This window comes from Gallinula chloropus (genome assembly GCF_964237585.1).
Source record: "Gallinula chloropus genome assembly, chromosome: 16".
Lineage (NCBI taxonomy): Eukaryota > Metazoa > Chordata > Aves > Gruiformes > Rallidae > Gallinula > Gallinula chloropus.
Window position 1 is genome coordinate 13,594,633 of NC_140101.1, and position 19,921 is coordinate 13,614,553.

The following is a 19,921-nucleotide window of genomic DNA, read 5'->3' on the forward strand; positions in this document are numbered from 1 at the left end:
TCTCCCAGGTTCCGACCTGGAGTGAAATTTTATGACCAAGGGATAAAGCTCAGGGAGGGGGGAGGGAGAGAGGCATGTAGGGAAGGGGGCTTTCAAGTGAAAATGCCAACAGATACTTAAAGCCAGAAGCATGTGTGGGTGTTGCTAAATTAAGCTCGCAAGTAGGTGGGGCAAATGCCTTAAACGAGTTTGTGAAGGTAAAATAACGTTCATTAAAAATAGAAAAACAACTGAAAAAATATCCTTTGTATTCAACTTCACACTCGTACATCATAATGTTCCAGTAAAAGCCCATTTTCCCTTGAGATAATAAAAGAATTGAATTTTTCCTTATCGGTCATCTATTTTTCTAGCTAAAGCTATTACTCCCTCTCTGCGGTTGCTAGGCAACAAGAAATATTAATAGCAGCTTTTATTAGCTTAGCTTTAGCAGTGGAGTACCAGAATGAGAAAATGGAAAACATAAATGTGTTACATAAATCTTTCAACCTTTCAGGGTTTGTGTTAGTCTCTGTTTTCATAATGATTTATTGAAGTGATGGTTCATTTATGAGAAAAAGGAGTGTGAAATAAGAAAACGGAACATTACCCTGAAGGACTGTTTGAAAATAAATAATTATAGGAGGTGAAGAAAAGCTGTTTAAAACCATTTTTCTGAGTTTTATAAAATTTAAAAAGACATATTTCTTTCATTTATTGCCTCTGAGAAAAACACTAGCAGGGAATTGCAAACAGGGCTCTGTTTAATACAAAGAACCCTTCACGTACCGTTGTATTATTACTATTTTCCACCAAGGGCTCATGTTCAGGAGTTTAGTTTTTAAATACTGAACCATTAATAAGCAGAAAGACAAATTAGTCAAAACCTAAAGCACACGACACTAAATTGCCAGTGCAAACTCTCATCCAGGGCTGAAACTTGGGGGCTCTGTGAAGTTCTCATCGCGGGTGACACGCTGAGGTCAGGCGGAGCACTGCCCTGCCACTGCTCCCGCTTGTGTGGTTATTTATTAAGGCTCTTCTGATGACTGTGAGCTTGCTCTAAAGGGCACTGCTGCATGTGCACCACTGGGATACACAGATTACTTTAAATAGCTGATTTTAACAGGTGATGGTTTGTAATTGTTGAAGTATTTAGCTGTTGGAAGTATTTACCAACAAGGCGTAAGTTGTGCTGCTTGCTGGGGTGGTGTATCTCCAGTTTAGGTAAACAACTGGCATTCCCACTTGGCTTTTGTGTCAACATCTAACTGGTTTCTTTCTTATATCTGCTACTGGAAAACTTTCAATGCTCATCAACTCTGAACAGCCACGTCCAACTGTGCTGCCTACCACCAAGCACCCCAACCGCCTTCCTGGGCTGTCCAGGGGAAACTGATGCACTTCCCACTGCCTCCAGGTCAGGTTGTAAGTAAGAAATTTGCTGTGTTTGATGGGGAGCAGCAGTATTGGGAAGGATAGGAGCTGGGGAGAGACATGCAAAGCCAAGAGAGCTGGCCAGGCAGCTGGTCTTACAACCTACCTCTGGGAAGACCTTGCTCAAGGTCTTCTGGTGGGCACCAGAGAGGATATTTCTCCTTGGTGGCATAGCCACCACCCAGCCTGGGCATACACATCGCATCCCTGGGAAAGGGCTACTCTTCTGCTATTGAGTCTAGAGAAAAGGAGGCTGAGGGGAGACCAGATCGCTCCCTACAACTACCTGGAAGGAGGGTGTAGCCAGGTGGGATTGGCCTCTTTTCCCAAGTAACAAATGACAGGATGTGAGGCAACAGTCTCAAGTTGTTCTAGGGGAGGTTTAGATTGAGTATGAGGAAAGACTTCTTCCCCAAAAGGGTTGTCAGTCACTGCTGCCCTGGGCAGCGGTGGGATCACCATCCAATGAGGGGTTTAAAAGATGCATAGATTTGGTGCTGAGGGCCATGGTTTAGAGGTTGGACTTGATGATCTTAAAGGTCTTTTCCAACCAAAACAGTTCTGTGATTCTATTCCTTTCCATCTCCTACATGGAGACAGGCTGGTGGCTAGTGCAGAGTTGTTTCACTGTTTGGTTCCACACAAAGCCATCAGGACGCAGCTCTTCAGCCTGCAAAGCCAACCAACCAGCCCTTCAGGAACTTCTGGGCTTCAGTCATCCTTGGTACTACAATTCACCCCCATTTAGCCTTCACTCTCTCCCCTCTACATAAACAGCTCCCACAGGTAACTGGAAATCTGACGTTTTTACACTGTGAATCACTGGAGATGTTTCATATTTTTCAATTAATCTGTTGGCACTCAACAAACTGAAACAAAGAACTTTCTGGCTGTGGCTGAGGCCTTTTCTCACTCGAGCTGATGCTCCAGCTTGCTGTGAGCAGAACAAAACTTACCCCTCTGGGCTGAAGGAAACTAGTGCCTTTATAATAGGCACAATGATCCCTCCCTGTTAGAAGCACCAGGAAGATGCAGACATGACAACAGCTGCCAATCTCTCCAATCCAACTCTACAAACCTCCTTCAAAGCCAATGTTTGCACATAACAGCCTCCACATGTCCAAAACAGTGGTTTCCCCCACAAAAGAACCCCACAAGGCTCTGCCCCGATTCCACCTGGCCACGGAAGGGCGGGGAAGGAGCAGGGTGGCTGTAGGACAACAGGCTGATTTTCCAGCATGTCCCATCATGGCAATGTCCTTCAACAGGGCTTGGAGGAGTACCAAGTTTCAAGGGTGCCAAGAGGTTGGGAGGGGTCTCTGGGCAGCGCTGTCCCCCTGCCCAGAGGCTCCCAGCTCCCCCAGCCCAGCGCAGCACACCCGGGCACTGGGCACTGTCCCATCTGATGAGCAGAGGTGTCCCCAGCCCCCTCTGCTGCTATCTCATATTTATGGAAATATGTTTGCACTGCATTGGAGATTCTTGGGCTCTGACCTTGATCACCCTTTGTTTCTGTCAAATATGTTCTGCCAAATCCCTTCTGAAATCTCATTTATTCACAGCAGCTCCTTAACCCAGCGGGCACCCCACCACACCGGCGAATGCATGTTTCTCATTCTCAGCCCCCTCCCCTGCTCTCTTCCTAGCCCCCAGGTCCCAGACCCAGTGTGCCCCCAGCCCAGCAGGTCTCCCTGCAGACCCCCACCTGCTTGTCCACACTGTAACACTGCTGGGATGCTCGCAATGGGCAGTCATTCTCTTTCCAAGGTAAACATCTTTTCTCCTCTGTTTTTTTTTCCCTAAATATTCCTATTTCTCCATGAAAATCACAGCTCCTGTTCTCTTTCCCTCCTGCCATTCCTCCTCTTTCCCTCCTTCCTTCCTCTTTTCCCATAGAAAAGAGAAGACAGTAGGAAAAAAACCAAAAACAAACCATGTATTAGGAATTTTCTGCTTGTTTCTTGTCACCAACACAAAAATTAACACGAGCCAGCCCTACCACCTCCCCAGCCTCCCTGCACCTGGCTCCATCACCCTTCCTAATGTCACATCTTCTGCCATCTCTTTGCCCGCTCTTGTCCACCCATCCCTGCTTCTCTCCTCTCCAGCTCCCAGCATTCTATCGTCAGTGTCTGAAAACTCCCTTAGCTTCTAAAAACTAACAGGAAAAAATAATATAAAAGGAATAAGCGACAGAAATGGTGGTGAAGAACCATGTTATGGAAATGCTGATCTGGTCCATGGGGCTGAGCGAGGTGCGCAGAGGCTGGTGGTGTGGAGGGTGCTCTGACTGAGGATGCTGAAGGGATAAGGAAATGTAGAGGTGGCTTTGGTTCTTCCCCATTAGGGCACAGCTCCTTGGCTCAAATGAGGGGATCCAGCTCCTGACACTCCAGGGATGGGCTGGAGCCAGGAGCAGGGTCTGGCACACAGAAAATCCCCCTTCACTCTCCAACTCTCATCCTGCCATGGGAATTTTGCACTGATTTAAATCTGCTCTGCCTTGGTATTCATCTGCATAATGGGAGCAGCAGCCTCCTCCCCTGTGGAGGCACTGGGAGGCTTAATTCAATTTAAGGATAATGCTGGGACATCCCTGGGTAAGACACACACTGAAGGGGACAGCAACCTGCACCTGCATTTCCCTTACTCAGTTCTGAGCTGTAGAGGGAAGTACCAGTCCCTCAGCTCTCAGCAAGTCCTAGGCTCACATTTTTTCCAGCAGCTCGAGATTTTTTTCATGAGGATGCCTTAAAAAAAAAAATCCCAAGGCTCAAGCTACTTTTTTATTTTAGAGGAAAAGCCTAACCAACGTCTAAACATTTTACCTTGAATTGTTTGTCATTTGTCACTGTGTTCAAACCAAAAGACATGGCAGCCAAGGCAGGAAATAGCTGTGTATGCAAAACCCAGTACAAACTACAGCAAAGAGCAGCAGCGAGGAGAGATGCTCCAGCATTTGCATGAGCAGCGTTGGTCCTGGAACAAAGACAAATTCTCTCCACGCCTCCTCCGCAGCGCTCAGGCAAGGCTCGCTCCCAGACTGGCATCCCACCAGTACCCGTGCAGCAAGACATCCCCTCTTTTTGGAAATGTTAGCAAACAAGCCCCTTTCCTGATCTGGAGGCTTCCTGTTGCCAACACACCCCCCCGAAGGCGGTTGACTTTTGGGTAGGGTTGTAGCACGTCGCTCCTCCTGCACGGTGACGCAGCGAAGCCTGACGCACGGCCGGCTTCACGGGGCCACCACCCCGTGGGCATGTGGGCAGGAGGTATGAACCACAGGAGCTTAAAATTCTGCTTCATCTCCTGGATTTCATCATGTTCTCACATGCATGTGCTGCTCCCATTAATGCAACAAGAGTTCTGTGTGCACTACAGGACCGATACTGCCATCGTGGGCTGGTACCGGAGCAAGCAGAGACTCCACTGGGGCATCCAACTGGTTTGTTGGATGCCAGGAGGTGCTGCCTTGCAGGGGGAAGTTGGCCAGCATGGCAAAAAGGCTCTGACACGAGGGTACAGCAGGATTTAATTGTGACCTGAAATTGCAACCCAGTTCACTCCCTGGTCTACTTCCTTTGCTGCTGGGCTCTCTGAAGATGTACTACAGCTCCAAGGCTTTCCGCTCAAAACGGAACAGTTTCAATTCACCATCGGCTGGGAAATTCAGGGTTCACTGGATTTTTTATTTTCATGGTAAGGGGCAAACAAATCTTAATCTCTCTATTCTACGTTTACAGCCCACTAAGCCCCTTTCTTATCTTCTCCAGCTCAGTCCTGATTTATTGTCACGATGCTGCATTTGTAAAACACTACCATAAAGTAAGAAAGAGAACATTTCCCAAGGACTACTCCAAAATAAATTATTTCAGACGTACAGAAGCTGCTTAATAAATCCCACTATTCTTGTTTCTTTAGGTATTTTAGAAAGTGATTTATAAGTGCAATATCACCTCTCAAAAATGAGACAATCAACACAGGATAAAATTATCGTGTTATGAAAATAGGGGTCAGGCAAAGGGGCCGTGCTTTAAATTAAACCAGGGAAAAATATTTCTGCTGGAATTGACTCTTTTTGTCTCAGAAATGAATGTTTTAATCACCCAAGAACCTAAAAGCTAACACGGAGGCCTAAGCAATATTTAATTTCATAGAAACACGCCTGTGTTCAATATTGATGGGCAGAACATGGTATTTTTCTCAAACAAGGTAACAATGAAACTTGGAGACGCATCAGGACTTCAGAAAGCCTTGGGATTTTCCTAGGCTAAAAGATAATATCCCATTTAAATATTTAAATATCACTACCTTTCAGACTGCTATCTATTCAAGCAATCAACACCAAGCGCTCTCCGGCTAGCGCAGCGGCAGGCTGGCAGGCATGCTATTTAGGTAAAATTAACTCTGTTTGATATTGATGCTTTCCAACGGCATCCATGAAAATCAATGATCTTAGAGAGAAACAATGTAAAAAACTATCCATGGGGCTAAATCTGCTAAAGAGGAAAATATTATTAAATGGCAACAGCATTAGTGCAATATCACTGTCAAAATCAAGTCACAACCTTTCCTCGGCTCTGCTGATGCAGAAGCGTCATAAGGTCTAATTAGCCCTGAAGTTTCTTCCCAAAGCTGCACTTTGTTTCATTATCCCCACCTTATTTATCCCTACAGGAGAGTCATTTGAAACTTCACAAGGTATCCCCTTGCACCGTGTGAGCCAAGAGGCAATTTGAGTTTGCGAGTGCAAGAGGGATCCTGTTCCCATTGCATTCAATAGGACAGCTCTTCCCTCTGGGAGCATCCGTGCTCCTCCTGCTGATGCCACCGGGCCACCCTGGCAGTAGAACACAGGGTGATGGGCTGGGGGCTTTTCCCAGCAGGAGAAGGGATGTAGGGGGTAGGGACTATGATCTAGGGGCTTTGGCTGGTCACCTTCCCACGGGGTTGGGGAACACGTGCTTTGCTCAGTTCAGCGAGGACATTATGATGTCCCCAGAGGAAAACCACCTTCCCCAACTCTTCAGAGTTAACAAGGCTCAGGAAGACACCAAACTGGAAACACACAAATTGCCACCATGAGCATGGCCATACAGGTGACTGCAGCATCTGCCACTGCACTCTGACCAGGGCAGTAGCAGTGCATCACCAGCTCCTCCCAAACCCCCAGTGCAAGCATCTCATCACTAACACCCTTCCACGCTCAGTTAACTCATCGACACACAGAGCAGCATTAACAAAAGACAGCAAGAAGGGAAAGGCACTGACCGTGGGTAGCTGGCTGGAGAGAAGATGCCCGTCCTGACTCAACATGTTGGAGACCATGATGGCTGGCAGGTCCATGTTCTGGTAGGGGTACGCTGGGATCAGGCTGTTCGGAGGGAGGCTGTGGCACAGGGAGTGATATCCAGTTTCGTGGTCCACCAAGTGCAGGAGGGAAGGGTCGGGGAGATTAGGAGGTGTTATGGGAGGGATCTCATAGTCTTCGTTATTCTCATTCTGACCGTTATACGTCTAAAACACGAAAAAGACATTTGCCATGTGTCACTGACTTGTTGCTCCAGCAAAGGAAAGCCAGGGTTTGTGCAAGCAATACAAATGCAGATTCCAGGGGAAACAGTTTTGTTGCAATAAAAAATTCTCCATCCTGGACGCCAGCAGGTCACAACTACATAGGAACCGGGTAGCGAGGTTGGTGGCACTGCACTGCCCATCAGGGACACCGCAGGTCCTCACAGCCCTCAGATCTGCTTTGGGGCATCTGCACTGTGCCCCTCTCGCACGCTGCATCCCTCCAGCACATCTGGAGCTCACCAATACCCTGGTAGAAACCTCCATGCCCAGACCACAGCCAGCAAGTCATGCTTGCAGAGCCTGCAGCCAGGAAAGGGCATGGCTGGTTCTCAACCAACTGCTGCATTTTTAAAAGCCAAGTCTCTTTCTGGGCACCCAGCTCAGCTCTTACAGCATCTACACTTTGGATTTTGAAGAGTCTTAAAGAGAATTAACTCTGTAGAAGTAACTAGTGCTTGGGAACAAAATTCCCATTGATTCCTCACAATCTCCAGCAAAGAAGCTACGATCAGGGAGAGAGATTTGGAAACACAGCCATCACATGTTCCATCAATCCTTTAAAGAAAGGCTGCATGACTCTGCCACACACGGAGATTTGTCTGTCCTTATATCTTCATCCAAACTGCATTTGGACAAGCACTGCCTCAGCTCCCCACCAAAGCTCCCCTGAGGAGACCCTGGACACGCAGTGCTGTCGGTACGCCTTGTGCTTCCCATGCTCTTCTTGTGGCTTGGTTACTTCTACACATCCCGATTGAAATGGAGAGAGAACATGTCATAGCACCAGCGCGATCGTTTTCACTTCAGACCAAGACATACTTGCTTCACAACATAAGTGTGAATCTACCCCAAATTATTAATTATCAAAGCAGAATCGAATGAGTCTCCGGCAGAGGAGGCTCAGCCCAAACATCTACTGTTTCACATATTACTATAGCATATGAAATTCTGATTAGCTATACTATTATACACACGGATTTTAAGCTAAATTTCTCAGATCACCTAGTTTCATGGTTGGATTTTGACTTAATACTTGATTTTAGAGCAAAACCCCAGATGTGTGCAAAACAGTTAAGCACCGTAGGCTTTATTAATCCATTGCCCCAGAGCTCACACTCAGATTCCCGCGCCTCATCACCCCAGACCACAGGGAGAAAAGCCTTAATAAAACAAAATACAAAGTCACATTTAACTGGAATACAGAAGTCACTGAGAGAGGCTGCAGGGAGCAGGAGGTGCCTGTGCATAGGTTCCCAGAGGGAACGCTCCGGCACTGTTGGGGAGAGACACGTCCCACAGGGTGTCAGACCTCACCAGGGCTGGAAGTGTCTCATACTCTGCTAGGCTGGACCACCACCTCCCCCCAACCCCTTCACCTTCCCTTGCAAGAAGAGACAAAGAAAAGAGCAGATACTGTGCATCCCACCCGACCCTTCAGCCTGAGATTCCCGCTGCCTGTGGGGAAATACGAGGATGCAAGAAATCCAAGACGGAACCTGGGCTGAGACAGCACTGTACCGACTCATTGTTCAGGGGAAATTCAAGCCCAGCTATTTTTTCCAGCAACCTTCTGCCTAGCAGCAGTATTATGCCAGGAAGGCAGGGGGCTGCGAGGATGTACACAGCAGCAGACAGACAGATCCCATTTAATACGTCTAGTAGTGAGGTTTCCGTTCGGGCTACGCACTTGGAGGTACACCGATTCTTTCCCAGTTATTTAAGAGGATTTCACTCCATGCTTTATGGAGAAGGATTTAAATAAATCATTGCACAGCAAACTTGTTCCTCCAGCTGCTTTCTTTTGGTATCAGGTATATAAGCGAGTGGCTTTGCTGTGCTTAACTAAATTATGTAAAACCCACTCAAAGTTTCCTAAAGCTCGCTTCAAAACTACAAGTTCCTTGTGTCGCTGCGGAGAAGCGCTCCGAAGGGCTTTGAGGTGGTTTTGTAAGGAACACGAAAGCCCCATCACCCTGCTTATCCCCCACCCCCCACCCCCAGCACGTTTCTGCCTCAGCTCTATTCAGCCAGGGGAAAAAAAAAAAAAAAGAAAAAGGAAAAAGAACCAAGACCTGTTTCAATCACAAAGCTTTCCGAATAGCTACACTATTGTGCAGACATATCAAAATCACAATCAAAGCTGTACACAATCAAAATCAGATTAGACAATATCCAATCAACATAATCAGACTCGGCGCCTGACAGCTTTTACACCCTGTCGCCACCAACAATTTTCCAGAGCGAGCTGCATTTATTCTATATATGTTTTAAATAGATCACTAGAAAGATAAGGGAGATGAGACAGATAGACACTCAGAAGGGTGGGAAAGGGGGGTGATTTATTGTCACACACTGTGCCTGTTGACACGTCTGAGGTGACTTCTCCATCACCGCAAAGGGTGGTCTCACATCACGTGCACCAAACCCATCCCCTCAAACCAGGGATGCCCAACACCCCTTTGTACCACTGCACAGGCTATGCTGCAGATTATATTTTCTATTCTTATGTTAATTTGAATTAAATTAAACATCCAATTATATGTTATAAGGATACATTACAAATTAGATTAGCGAGCTGGTCTGAACACACTCATCCCACCGGGGCTCCACACGCGAGTGCGGAGAAGCTCGCGCTGATAAAGGGCTGCTGCCCATTACAGGACACAAAACACCAAGGAAGATCTAGAGTTTTCCATTGTCAAGCAGATGACAGTGGTTGTGATTACACATTATTCCTCCTCAAATTAAAACACTGAAGTCAGCTGAAACAACAAGTCTCTTCTTGCAAACCCTCCCTTGGCTCTCACCACAGGGCAGACGGGTGCTGCTTCTGCCTGCAGTGGGACAGAGCCAAGCCCTCTCGAGAGGGGACAGTACCTCTACTCTGACCCCTCCTTGCCCACAGACCCCTGGGCATCTCTGTGCCCTGGCACCAGGGTGTGTGAGCTGCAGGGCCAGCACCAGGCATGGACCAACCTGCCCCAAGCACGGCACCTGGGCTATGTCCCATGCTGGCGCAGTGATGTCACAGGATGGCATCGCAGCAGGTACAATCAACCTTCAACAGCAGCAAAATCTTATTGAAAAACAGTTTTTCCTTCCTGAAATCCAAGTTTGAAGAGGGGTCCCCGTTCCCCCTCCACCTCTTGACTCAGGGACAGATGGGTCAAGGAGAGGTAGTGTGGGGACATGAAGAGATGCATCCATCTCCCTGTGCTCAGGTCACCCCGCTAGCTTCTCCATCACCCTTTCATCAAGCTTCACTGGGCCTCAGCACCCTAGATCCATGCCTTAGGCATAGGCAAATATAAAGTGATCTGTCATGGGGAGAAAGACTCTGGTTCCCACCCAGGTTGAGTAGAGGACCAAGAGGTGATTTCTACATTACTGGTTGGAGACACCTCAACATGGCCCTCTGCCATGGGAACTATATGCTGAGATCTCCTGGGTTTCCCATATTCCTTGATGCTTTTCAGGAGAGGGAAAGAGAGCTGGATAAGGAGACATCCCAAGCCCCAGGAACATGAGGCTGGTGGGGAAGGACACAACAGCTTGTGCAGCAGAAGACCGAGAGGAAGGACAGGGAAGTGGTGGGGCTGGAAGATTAAGGAGCTGGCAGGAGCAGGTCCCTGGGAGCAGAGCGAGCAATTGAGAAGAGAGAGTGATGCAGAAGATGGCCCTGGCCAACCAGGGCAGCACAGCTACTTGAGGATGGAGAGGGAGGACACACAAGAGTTCCGGACCCATCCACCCACCCTTGTGCAGGGGCCAGGTGGCTCCACACATCCAGCCGATCTGAGACCATGGGATGTCCAGACCTCTTAATGCAGGGCAGCTCCCAGGGGACCAGCTGTGATGCAGCCAAAGCCCTCACCACGACCACGATTTAAAAGACACTATGAATTCACCACGGAAGTGACTCAGGAAAGAGCTACAAAAAGTGTTGAGCACATCTACAAACTAAGCCCTTAGGTTTCTGTTGCTTTTTCCCTCTTGGAAGGGGAAGGAAGTGCTGTCCTTCACAAACCCCTGCACAGCTGGCCAGCACCACATCTCCCCTGGGCACTGGTATGCATCACAGAGGACATGACTTGACCAAGGACCTTGGAAAACGTTCGCCTCACAGTACATCCAATGTCCAGTGACCCCAGTTCTCCCGAGTCGAGCTCTGTGTGACTCCACAAGGCCCCAGTAGCTGCAGCTGAGCATTGATTCAGAGCAGCATTATTCACAGTGAGAACGATAGAGATTTGCAGCATTATTGTGGGTAAATATTTGCCCTGTCAAATAACATTCAACAGTAAATATGAGCCTAAGAGAGAACATTTACTCTTGGTAAGGTATAAGGAAATACACACGCTGGCACGGTCCATCCTGTCCTAATCATCCAGATGACACAAAACACCATGGACTTTGTACCAACCCTCATCTACCAACTAGTTTTTTCCTGCAGCTACCACAAGAGCTTACTGGTGTAGGAACGTGACCCTCTAGACACTTCAGAGATTAGATGGGTCTAAGCAAACCAAAACCAGCCTGGCAGAGTTCGCAAAGTGAGGAGAACATTGCTGTTTCTGAGGCTGAGGTACGACCACAGGCTGCATCTTCAGCTCCTGATGTGTGTAAAGCGCAGGGAGGACACAGAAATTATGGAGTGCCCACACCATCCCACCTTCTCACCTGAGCCTACCTGGACATGGGGACAGCAGCAGGACCTGGAGCCAAGGGCTGTGTCCCCAGGGACAGCACTCCTCTTCCACCAGCACCATGACATCTACCAGCACAACCTGGGAAATTGGCTGCAGAAAAAGCAGCCAGGTAGTTTGTGGGACATCTCAATTGTACCAAAGCTGGATGATGCATCCAGTCAGGTCAGGAGCCAGACAAGCACATCGCTTTTTCATACAGACACTTCCCCAGTTTTGACCTCGAGACTTTGGTCTCTTCAGGGATGTGCTCAGTAGAATACCATGGGACAAAGCCCAGGAGGGAAGAGGGTCCCAAGAAAGCTGGTTAGTATTTAAGGATCACCTCCTCCAAGCTCAGGAGCGATGCATCCCAATGCAGAAGCAGTCAGGCAGAAATGCCAGGAAGCCTGCATGGATGAAAGAGGAGCACTGAAGCCACAGGGGCAGAAACATTAGCTCAGGTGGCAGGAGAAGGTGGAAGTCACTTGGACATTGCAAACTCCAGAGCAATGCTCTGGGGCCAGCGAGGGAAACGGCTTGGTGCTCGCTGCGGGGTGACACGGGCGGCTGTGGGCAGGGGTGCAAACCCTTCAGCACCCCTTCTCCTGGGGGATGGGGATGCCGGGGGGGTGCGCTCACACCTGTGATTCCCAAAGCCCCGTGCCAAGAAGTGAAGTAGCGCTGATTTTCCGCGTCAGCAGCTCTGGGTCTTAGGAATGGAAATTGATTTGTCTCATCTTCGCACACGGAGATCCAGCGTGTGAATAGCAGGGCCAATGAATTACTTGGGTAGAGTTGGATAAATACTGTGAAGAAGTATTTATTAAGTCAGTCACATACAATCTACAAATTGTCTTTGAAGTGTTCCCAGCCCCTTTTACATTAATTTTCACATGCTCAGGTTTTTGACTATGGGAATGTGGTTGAAAAGGGGAAAAAAGATGAGTTCTTGCATGAACATCAATGTGCATTGGAAGCGTCTGCACAATCTTCAGTACCAGGCAGCCGTGCCGGGGAGGTTGGGAGCACAGCAGAGCAGCAGGCAACCTCTGGGAAGGCTGGGCTCTGCCTACCTCTGTGCTCTTCCTCCATACCACTAGCAGAGGGATTTTAAATCCCAAACCAACACTGGTTCACCCAAAGAGAACTGCACACCTCCACGTTCCCCATCCCTCACCATCTCCTCCTCACGCAGGCAGTGCTCTGATGCAGATTCAGTAAGCTACGACAGCACACAGCAGAAAGCCAACCTCCAGCTCATCCGCAGTGCTACAGCACGGCTTCGCCTTCAAACCAAGCTGGATGTTTGCCATCTAACTCTACAGGAGTTGACCGTGTCCCATCATGACACACATCCCATGTAGTAACACTAACACAGCCACGGGTCCTCCAAAAGCCACGCCTGCCAGATGGTCTCAACCAATTTTGATAGTGCAAAAATGGTCTATTTTCTACAGTAAACCCATACAGGAGGGAGATACCAGGGTCCTAAACGTTCATCCTATCCCTAATAACCTTTGGCCTCCTTGCCAGTTGCTACAGCAGTGAAGGGATGGCTGTGATGTGGTGCTCAGCAGGACACAGACTGTGAAGGGACCCAGCTCAGTATATTCAGAGGGATCAGAAAATCTCAGCTCACTCACCAAGATAGAAGTTTTGGGAGGAAGGCAGCCAGTTCTGCTGCTCTCTCATCAAAGAAGAGTTCCTTGTTTTGTTTGGTGGGTTGTAAATGAAGAACGACCCACCAGTCACTGATAATTACCTGTGTGAGGGACAGTCATAGAACCCAAGGATCACAGAGTTCCAAACCCTCTGCCACAGGCAGGGACACCAACCTCCAGGCCTGGAGCTACACAAGGCTGCCCAGGGCCCCATCCAACCTGGCCTTGAACACCTCCAGGGATGGGGCACCCAACCCCTCTCTGGGCAGCCCATTCCAGCTCTTCACCACTCTCTCTGTAAAGAACTTCCCCCTAATATCCCATCTAAACCTTCCCTCCTTCAGCTTCACTCCATCCCTCTTGTCCTGCCATTATCTACCCTTTCAAAAAGCTGATTCCCCTCCTGTTTCTCTGCTCCCTTCAGGGATGGGAAGGCTGCAATGAGGTCCCCTCACAGCCTTCTCTTCTCCAGGCTGAACAAGCCCAGCTCCCTCAGTCCCAAGGATTCATCCTGGGTAAGGCACACTGGTGGCTGTGGCTGAACAGCAGTAGCAGAGGTGACAGTCCCTACCCCACACCCTCAGGTAGGGCCCAACAGGGCATCCCGGGGGTCACCATGGGACCTTCATCTGTGCACACTCCTGCAGCATCCCTCTCCATGTAAATAAAGAGCTGACAGTCCAAGCTGCAGCTGACCTGCATCACCACCTCACCAGAAAAAAAAAAAAAAAAAAAAGCTAAAAATAATGGAGTTCTATGAACAATTTATAGCAAAAGAAATCAGCCCTATTGTGGGCTTTTAAAAAGGCTCCCAATCCACTCTCTCCCCACACTTTTTCTCCCCCCCCCCCTTTTTTTTTTTTAATCAGTATCTTATCCAGAACTGGAATCCTGTCAAGAATAGTGGATAGCAGAGAACTATAACTTCTTATTATGTGTATAGTGATTTTATGAATTCAGTGGGGAATGAAATGCAATTTTGTCAGACTTGTCTGTGTTCATAATGACCAAGTCAAATTAATCATCATGGATAATACTCCTGTGTCAGCCATTCAAGAGATTTTTTAATAGAATTTTTCTGATTCATGTCTTGCAGTACATCAGATCTGTAGTAATGCAGGCACTTCTAAAAATCAGTGCAATTATGGCTTCTTGTTGGCCTGTCATTTTCCTGGAATAAAAATGTCTCTGCAAAAGTCACATACTGTACATAAACCAAAATGGAAAACAAAAATATAGTTACAATTAGGCTTGATTTTTTCCTAAAGATTTAATATCTTTTTGAGGCCATTATTTACAGGCAATGCATAAAGCCACAGGGCATGATGCTGAAGATGGACTGGTTTATCACAACACACACGATTTTTGCCCTGGTTGTCATTCTTCCTTTGATTGCCCTATGAGTTAGTGGTTTTTTGCAGGCATGAAAATGACTATCCCATAGAACAAACAGGAGATAGGTAATGGCCTTGCAGTCAAATTATTGTGTTTATTAAAAATGTATCCAGGAAAGCCCATACAGATCCCAGAGGGCTCTTGTTCAGGAAAATCTCTGGTTCAAGAAAAGGTTACAGTTACCATAAAGGCAGATATACATGCATGGAAGCAGCGGTGCAGCATGCAATGGTATATAAAGGATTAGTAATGCTGTGCTTATCCTTCTGGGGAAGGGAGAGAGAGGCAGACCTCTAATTCCCCAGTGACACAGACAAAAATGAGTTTTGGAAGTAGTTACCCCCCAGGAATAGAGAGGAAGCAAAATGTAATCCATCTTGGATAGCTCAGCCTTACTTCTTTCACTGCAAGGCAGCAATTGCCTTGAGGAGAGTGCATGAAGGACACAGCATGTCCCAAGACAGCTTCAGTTGAACCTGCTGGGACAACTGTCCCTCCAGATCCACCTTCTCCTGCCACCAAGTACATCCTGGGGACAAAAGCTCTCACAACTGCTTGCAGCAAGGAATGGAAACCCACAACCTCATCCCTGCAAGAACTCAAGACCCATGTAAGCAATCAGACCAGCAGTTTGACTGGTCAAAGATGCCGACCTAAAAATTGGCCAACACTAGCTAGTGTTTTGGATGGGATCTGAAAATCCCTCGTGAACAATTATGGAAGCTCCTCAGAGAACAGAACGATTCATCCCTCCCTTTCACCTACCTCCTTTGGTTTCATCATCCTTTCACCTCCTTGCATCTCTACTACGTTCCTGACATCAACATCTGGTAGCAGGGGGTTCCTCAGGCTTCTTATACAATTCACCCAAACCCACCCCTTTGTAGACTTGCTCTTGTTACTTCACTGAAATGCCATTTTCACGACACAGAGCATGTCCAGGCATCACCTTTCTCTGCCCCATACTGTCCTGATCCCTGCTGGGGTCTTCACATTCTGGCATACATGGAGGTACTACATTTGGACCCCCCCATACCCAGCTCTGGAGGCTGGACTCTGTACGGCAACATCGCATCCCTACAACAAAGACCTTGAACTTCCAGATAAGCAGATGGAATATCAAGGCTCAAACAAAGTCTGCTGACAGGGTTTTCAGAAGCACTCAATATTGGCTTATGCAAATGTCAGCAAGAACCAGAGCTCCAGAAAACTCTTTGTTCTATCTTCATAAGCAGGACAAGGTCTGTAAGGCACATCTGATGAACAGTCGCTCCTGGATCACGCATCATAATACCCAGCTTCACCTATGCATTCGTTACCTACCCACACTGAGAACTGTTTCATTTCATTTCACTATATTTTTGTGGATATTCCTCCCTATTTTTTTCCAAGCCAACATGCCAGTGTTCCAGGAAGAGCTGGGAGAGGTGGAATCTCAGCTCCAGGTTGGCAAAGCATACTCTCCATCATCTGTCTCATGATTAGCCTCCTTAAAATTGTTTAGAATGATCTTTGCCTGTTTTTAAAATATATTGAAAGGACCATTCATCCAGTGAGAGAGGAGCCAATGGGGATCTAAAATTAGACTGACTGGGCCCCTTTTCTCTTTCCCAGTATCTTGTCTGGAAGTGAATACAAGGAACATGGTAATATTCCACTCAAGAATATAATGCATTTCTGGGAATTATTTGAGGAGTTAAGGTTTTACATAATTGCCTTTTTTGTCTCATGGCATACTGAACTTGCATAATAAGATCAGCACACTTCACAGAAACTCATTGTTGGGCTGTGAGGATTTGGTACTTTGTGTTGAGCCAAGGGTACATTACATAATGATGTATAATGCACTGTAAGCAGGTCAAGAGATAAGGTGGCCTGAAAACAAGTAATGGAGTGCATGCAAGGAAGAATTAGTAAAAAGCACTCTAAGAAATTAATTCAACCTGGCTTCAGCCAAGCCAGAAGCCCCCCGAGCAGGAAGGAAACCATAGTCTGTACCAGACTTGTCTCCACTTTTGGTTTTCCTCCCATGGACTATTTCCCTTGCGCTCAAAACCGAAGGTATGGGGCTAAGGGATTAAAAAAGCCTTCGTGGCACACTTTGCATGGATGCTTTGAAGTGAGTTTTTCAGGGTTTTCTCTCAAAGGAAACGTCCTAGCCCTCTGCATGCAGCCAGCAGAGCCATGCTCCATGCTGCAAGTAGCGCAGGAAACACCGCTTCACCTAGACACCTGCAGGAAGCTCCTGCAAAGCCATAAAGGCAACTCAGCCCACCATGAAGCAGGTCTTTTTTCACCCAGATATGCCCTGATTATGGTTTTTTTTCCCTCCTCCCATCAGTAAATGCGTTTTCAAATGAAGCCCCCTGAGGTCCTCCCACCCCAGGGCACATCTGCAGCCACCAGCACTGGTGTTCACAAGGTGCTGAGACATCCACGTCTGACGGAGCACTTGCAACCAGTGCTGCTGCAGAAGTGAAGGCTGCAAATCCCTTCCTACAGCCCAAGGGGGCAATCTGCAATGTTTTCCTAAGTGGTCCAACACTACACCTGCTTTTCTCTCAGCACCATACGCTGCGCTACCTCCCGGCACGCAGCCGATGTGCTTAACCACAGGCGATACTGCTCAGCATCCAGGTCCGAGCCAACAAAGGATGAACAAAGCTGCTGTTCAGCAGTATCTGCCCTTGCCTACAAAGTGAGGGTATCAACCAGGTGAAACTAGGTCACCCCCAGCATGCATTTACTAAATTTCTAGTTATTTGATGTGGTGAGTTAGCCTGGCACGGCCAGCGGCCACAGGGATTAGGCCAGAACCTTTGAAGCCCAAAGTGTCGCTCATCACACTGTGTGATGACTTTTTGAGGCTTCAGTTCCAAAGTCAAGACTTGGGACCCCAAAGCAAATTGAGAAGAAAATGCATATATTCAATGAAATAAGAGAGTAATAAAATCCAACAGAAGCAGTGGCACCACCCCCCCCTCCAGGTTTGACGTGTCTGATTAGCAGGAGGAAGGCAGAGATGTGGGGAGAGCTTGCATAATGTGGTGCAATCTAGCACCTCCCCCAGGGTGCCCAGCTGCTGCAGAAGCAATTTCACAGCTCATCATCCATTATGAGATTAAAATAATTTTTTTTCCTCCCGTGAAGTATTAATAAATTGTGCAGGCAGACCAGAGTTAGTGCCATTTACACAAATGGTAGTGAATCACCCACCTAGTTATTTCTTAATGGATTGAGTATCTGTGTTCCTCCTTATCCTGTAATTTAGAAAACTAAATACACAAACCTGTTTATTTGTCTCATCAGGCCTGGAGCCAGCTTTTATTAAGCCGGGAGATATGGGGACAATGGCAAAGCTGCTGCCTCCTGTGGACCTGGCCCAGTACTTTATGAGGGAACAATACCAAAACATCAACCCTGACACATGTGAAAGGGGAAATGCATAACAAAAAGCCCAAGCCCAAGTTGAAATCCCTCTCAGAATTCACTTAACTTTCCCTTCTGGGGCAAAACTCAGTGAGGCATCGCTGATACAATGCGGCTTCCTTGGTACACATAGTGAAGATGTAAAGCTGTAGTCAGAGCACTGCTAATGGCTCTTTGAACATCTCTGCTTTATTATGGTATCAGAGGAAGCAGGCATGTTTAATGTTTAAACTTCCAATGACAAATGCCTTCAGCAAATATGTTTTATGTATTCATTCAGTGCTTCTTAAGCGCCTGTCGCCTTAGCAGCTAAGGTGCTGCTTACCTTATTTTATTTTATTAAAATTAAGAACATCGGAATGCTTTGTAAAGCACCACCTCCTTCCCTCCCCTCTCTCCTCTTTATCCCCAAGAGGAGCTTGAAATCCTTTACCCGTCTATCCACTGCAAAACATTTCAGATGGCCAGGAAGTTGCTGAAATGGGAAGAGGAAATTAACTGAAATCACCAGTACAATAAATCAGCCTCCCATGTTATCCCCAAGACCCTCAGCCCCAGAATCTGGCTCCAGCATGAGGGAGAAGTGCCAAAGCCAGATACCTCTGAGTCCCCTTTGCCAAAACAAACCCTGAGATGAGATGGCAACAGCATCACCCTGATTTCAGTCTCATGATTGGGTTTGGGTGGGTGCTGCCCCCCAAGCAGGGAATGTCTCTCTACAGCCAAGCAGGGCCTGGCTTTGGGTTGCTTGAGGAGATATTAAAAATTCACTATGGGTGGGGATGCCTCGCTCCTTGCAGACCCTAAATATGCAAAACTCATCAATATACCAGCCCTCCCAGTTCCTGAGATGCCAAGATAATCACCCGGGATCACTCTCTACCTGCTTTGCATATACTGAGCTTCTGAGCACCCCAATCTCAAGCTACACAACTGCATTCATTTACTCATTTGCCCAAAGCAGAAGCTGTCACATCACAAGAGCCCAAAGGTGCTGGGCTGTGAGGGAAAGCACGAAGCACCAGGAGACTCATGACAAAGCTGTGAGAACTGTAACACTGTGCATGGCCCAGTATCCAAACCACCAGTGAAGGTGTGGCAATCCCAGCCCTAAGCCTCCAATATGTGAATTTTGGGAAACAAACAGATTTTATCTTTAACAATTTTAACAACATATTTTCTTTAATAAAACCAGACTAAGGTATGGTATCTAAGAAAAGGCAGGGACACAGGCCTTGCTGTGAGGGGCCTGTCTATGTCCTTGGTCACAGAAACTCCTCACACACCTTCTAAAGCGTGAAGCAACCTGGGAAAATGAATAACTAGAGCAGGTACCATCCTCTCAGGAGGAAAATGAACAAGAAAACCATCAAATTAACAATCAACACAGCAATGTTTCCTACAGTAGTGGCAACTCTCCAACTAGAAGGGAAGCCAGGACACCAAGCTGCTGGGAAACGGAAGAGGTCGAAGAGTCAAAATGAGAGAGAGATGCTAAAATAGAGAGGTGGGGGAAGCTCAGACCACAAAGTGCTGCAGGTAACAAAGCCAAAACAATGACCCCATGGGAAAAACTCACATTTGCCCTGTGTGCTCAAGGGCTTCAGGTGACATCTTTCCAATGCAAGCCCACACAACACCTAGATATCTCCACAAACCTGTGATGACTCAGAGCCAAGCACTTCTATTGCTAATACTGGTACTAACCCGGGTACCTCAGAGTCCTACTTGGTGTTACCAAAGAGCATCATGCCA

At 47.4% G+C, this 19,921-nt stretch overlaps 1 protein-coding gene across 1 annotated transcript in view; it reads right to left on the reverse strand.

Moving 5' to 3' along the window:
* Positions 1 to 19,921, reverse strand: part of TOX2 (TOX high mobility group box family member 2) — a gene marked incomplete at its 5' end in the record, with an annotated part of 150,074 nt that overhangs the window by 56,741 nt on the left and 73,412 nt on the right. The window contains one exon of the mRNA XM_084271592.1: positions 6,688 to 6,933. Coding sequence (XP_084127718.1) covers positions 6,688 to 6,933 — 246 coding nt within the window. The remainder of the gene's footprint in view (positions 1 to 6,687; positions 6,934 to 19,921) is intronic.